Raw genomic sequence first — 4,308 nt, 5'->3', positions numbered from 1 at the left:
TTTTATCTTTTAAATTTAAATAAATAAACAAAATAAACTAATAGCTTTAATTTAGAAATTTTGAAATAAGAAGATAAGTCCATTAATGACATTCATATTAATTTATTACTACATTTATTGTAATTATTACATTAAAGTATTATGTGAAATTTATTAAAATATAAAAATCCATAAAATGACATGTGGAAAAGAAATTAAATCAAAATAACCACAAAATGACATTTGATAAATTGAATGAGAGAGTGACATGTGACAAAAAAATATTCATTTATTAGAGTAGATATGCAATGACTGATTTAAATTAAAATCAACTATATGATCTAGTTGAGTCTAAGTGATCGAATAATCAGAGAGGGTCAGTTTTTAGTCAATAGAAAAAAAAACTCAAGTAAATCATTGTTTCCAGAGTTATTAATAGTGTTTGATTTCTAGTGTTGGTTAAAATTTGAGAATGCAGTTAATAAATATGAATCAACAAGTTAAATAAAAATAAAATAGTTATTCTTTCCAGATTATTATTGGTATTCTTACAGCGTTGCGCTGCTATGTTGCATATATATTAGAAGTTAAATAAATATGTTCTTTTTGATGACATGACCGTTTATGTGATGCTAAAGGGAGAAATTATTTGCAAATGCTAAATTTACACCTGTTTTTTTTTTTTTTTTTTTTTTTTTTTTTTCTAAACACAGTTTTTTAATGCTAAAGAGGAGACATAGTCGTCAATTCTACTATTTTTAATGCTAAAAATGGGACATACTCGTCAATTCTACTGGTGTCTTCAAATTAGTCTATGCCTCTAAAACATTTATTGGATGATTAGTTCTAATATCTATCAAAACACAATTCAAATATCACTATCCCGTAGCTGTGTCCGCCCTGCCAATATGAATGTATTTTCCCAATTCCCATGAGAAAGATGTCATCATACATTCATACTTTATTTCACAAGAAAGCATAAGCTATTAAGTAAGATAAAGTGTATGTATCTCACATTACAAACAAAAGTCATTAAAGTAAACCACACCAATACGGTGGTCAAAAAATAATAACATGTTGTTCATGAAAAAAAAAATCCTAGAAAAGTAACATACACAGTATTAGAAAAATAAAATAAAAACTCATGAAAATATTATAACTAGTAATTGAGAAACACAATCCGCAAGATATGGATTGAATTCTTCAACGTAATTAACTTATTCATGTGAAAAGCTGAGTTTTTATCCATATTAGTGTTATACATAAAACTATTTCCCATTCTAGTATACATTCAAAACTATTTACCTTATTAGTATTATTTTGAATTTAAAACTATTATTATTGTTTTTTATGATTAAAAACAAAAAAAAAATAACGCTCCCTACATGCTGGAACGGAACAGCGTACAGAAAAAAAAAAAAAAAACGAAAACAGGCTAGGGCTTCAATCGTCTTCTTCAGCCAACGGCTTCATCCGCCATAGCCAGCCGCCTGTGGCTTCTTCCTCCTACGCCGGCCACCTACCTGCAACCTCTTCTGCCCGTCGCCGTCCTCCTACCGCCTCCATAAACTTGCCGGTTTCAAGGTATGCAACCTATTTTCCTTCTCGTTTTTTGTAGTTTTTTCTGTTTAATTCATTGCACTCTCATTTTTTCTTGATTTTGATCCTTCTCCACCGAATTGAAGATCAAGTTCTGCATCTGTTTGATTTTTTTGTATATGTCACAGCTTGTTTTTTGATGTTTTTAGATGGAATTGATTGCAATTTTTACTTCTGTTTCTTTTTTCTTGTTGTCATAGATAATATGATCAATTTTTGATTAGTCGTTGTTTCTTTTTTCTTGTTGTCATAGATGATATAATCAAATTTTGATCAGTTTTTGTTTCTTTTTTCTTGTTGTCATAGATGATATAAGCAATTTTTGATTAGTTTTTGTTTCTTTTTTCTTGTTGTCATAGATGACATGATGAGTTTTTTGATTAGTTTTTGTTTGTTTTTATTTGTTTTGTAGATGAATTCTATTAGTTTTTTATTAGTTTTTGTTTGTTTTTATTTGTTTTGTAGATGAATTCTATTATAGACATGATTGACAATGATGATTTTTCTATAATCTCTCAAGCTGCTGTTATAACTAATATGATGAAAAAATTGTATGTTTAATTTTATGATGGCTAAAAAATTGTATGTAAAAAATAGATATTTAAAATAAAAAACAAAAATAAAAAATATAAATATAAATTTTTATTTAAAAAAACACTAAAAGTTTGAAAAAAAAATTATTATTTAGAAAAACAGTAAAAATGTGAAATAAAAAAGAAATGGAGAAAAGTTGGATATATTTAAAATAAAAAAACATTAAGAAAAGCTGAAAAATTAAACAAAAATGAAAAAAATACTAAAAAAGTAAATAGTTTTAAATGTATACTAGAATGGGAAATAGTTTTGTCTATAACCCTACTATGGACAAAAACTCGTGAAAAGCTACCCACAACATATGAATTTATTTCCTAATAACATAAAACAAACACCACGATTTGATACGAACTAGTCTTGTACGCCAATGCTCTTTCGGTATATGATTGTATGATCATAAATCTTGTGTGGATCCGGAAGACTCTTGGAAACACTCTCCCTTTTCATGCATCTTGTAGCCCAAGCAAATAACTTTGGACTTTCTATCTTAAGACTGAAGTCTCCAAGAGTCTCAAATGTATAGAAATGGTTGTAGTAAGACATCAATACAATATCAACATAACCAAAGGCATCACCCATAAAATATGGTTTCTCCCCAAGCTCCCCTTCCAACACTTTGAGGTACCCAAACCATTCATGCCTTGCTTTTTCCATTTCTTGACCTTTTGGACCCGCCATGAATTTCATCCCAACGTCGTATATAACCTATCAATGTTAACAAACTATGTGTAAGCTTTATGCTTTAGACAATACCTTGTTACCAAGTAATCTTATCATTAAAGGGAGTAAAATTTTAAAAATATCTAAATAAGATTGTGTACAAATAAAAAAGTTATACTTAACTTAATTTGTAGTCTCTATTTATCTGTAAAGAAAAAACTTTTAATCAGTTAAATTCGACATTAAACTATTAAGAGAAATTGTTACGGTTTTAAAGAATATATTTAAAAGTTATACTTTTCCTCAATAATTTCTAAACAACGATGATGTTTGATTAGTATTTTGCAATTACTTCATATACTTCAGAATAAAAATTGGTGTAACTTTAATGAGAGATTAAGGTTACTTTTTAATTTATGAGAGTTTAACGTTAACGGAATGATTGTACATGTTTTATTGAAGGGCAAAATTGGAAGAATTTATTAATTTAAATCTCTCAAAGCTACTGATAGTCCGAGTAAAAAACCATAGCTTTAAAGTTAGCTAAATTATAGGTTACTTTTTAGTTTATTAAACATAGCCATAAATCCATAATGAGTTGGAGATAACATGTTGATGCAGAAAATGGTGTTATGATCAGAGATGATCTTAGTAAGATTTTCTAAACAATAACAAATAATGGTGTGGAATAGGAATTTACTAATGTTTTACAAGAGTTAACGAGCATATATATGTATTTCCTTTCTTTGTTTGTGGCGAGAAATTAAAGAAGGCAAAAATACATACATACCTTATCAATATAGTCAGCCCAAAACTTGGCTTGAGATCTGAAATAAGGATCTGAAGGCAACAATGGTGATTTACTCTTCCACGACTCATCAATGTACTCGACTATGATTTTGGATTCACATAGAGATCTTCCCTTGTGAATCAAAACTGGAATTTTTTTATGAGCCGGGTTGAGCTTGAGAAGAAGAGGGCTTTTGTGTGGCAAGTCTTCTTCTTTGTACTCATACATGACGCCTTTTTCAGCCAAAGCAATTTTCACCCTTGCACCAAACATGCTTAGTCGCCACCCCAACAACACTACCTCCGAGTCTCCCATTGACCCCATTGACTTCTTCACATTCAAATTAGAAAAGAGAACCAACGTATAACCAAAATAAAGAAATGGAAAAAGGATATATAGGAAATTATTGAAGTGTGATTGCACAAAGGCCAAAGCACAGTTTGTAGCCCCCTCTAATTGACGGTCTTCCTTCCCCCCTATTATTTTATTGCCATATAAACTTTTATGTTGTATTAAAAAAAACTAGATTTTGTCCCCTTTAATCCTTTATAAGGTTTTATGTTTAGTAAACGTTGCTCGTATTTGCAGAATAATTCATGTATAAACAATTATTTAGAAAATTGATGTGTTTACCTTTAATCAATCCCCATCATGTCATTACAAATATTCAATTGTGACCCCCCATT

At 29.1% G+C, this 4,308-nt stretch overlaps 1 protein-coding gene across 1 annotated transcript; it reads right to left on the bottom strand.

Annotated features, from left to right (window-relative positions):
* Positions 1–2,289: 2,289 nt before the first annotated feature.
* Positions 2,290–4,004, bottom strand: LOC145165974 (putative glutathione S-transferase). Its single transcript, XM_079084901.1, has 2 exons — positions 3,623–4,004; positions 2,290–2,877 (listed from the first exon to the last, which is right to left on the bottom strand). Exons 1-2 carry the CDS (start codon positions 3,944–3,946, stop codon positions 2,524–2,526), a joined length of 678 nt encoding a protein of 225 aa, XP_078941027.1. The 5' UTR covers positions 3,947–4,004; the 3' UTR covers positions 2,290–2,523.
* Positions 4,005–4,308: the final 304 nt, after the last annotated feature.

The sequence above is a fragment of the Lactuca virosa genome, chromosome 1 (genome assembly GCF_052849685.1).
Source record: "Lactuca virosa cultivar CGN04683 chromosome 1, Lactuca_virosa_CGN04683_v6, whole genome shotgun sequence".
NCBI lineage: Eukaryota > Viridiplantae > Streptophyta > Magnoliopsida > Asterales > Asteraceae > Lactuca > Lactuca virosa.
This window is presented reverse-complemented; position numbering and strand designations above follow the sequence as displayed.

Excerpts from the sequence above, each read along its gene's own strand:
- LOC145165974 (XM_079084901.1), bottom strand. The coding sequence starts at position 3,946 with ATGGGGTCAATGGGAGACTCGGAGGTAGTGTTGTTGGGGTGGCGACTA. Across the intron at positions 2,878-3,622 it reads GGGCTGACTATATTGATAAG|GTTATATACGACGTTGGGAT; the intron begins GTATGTATGTAT and ends TAACATTGATAG.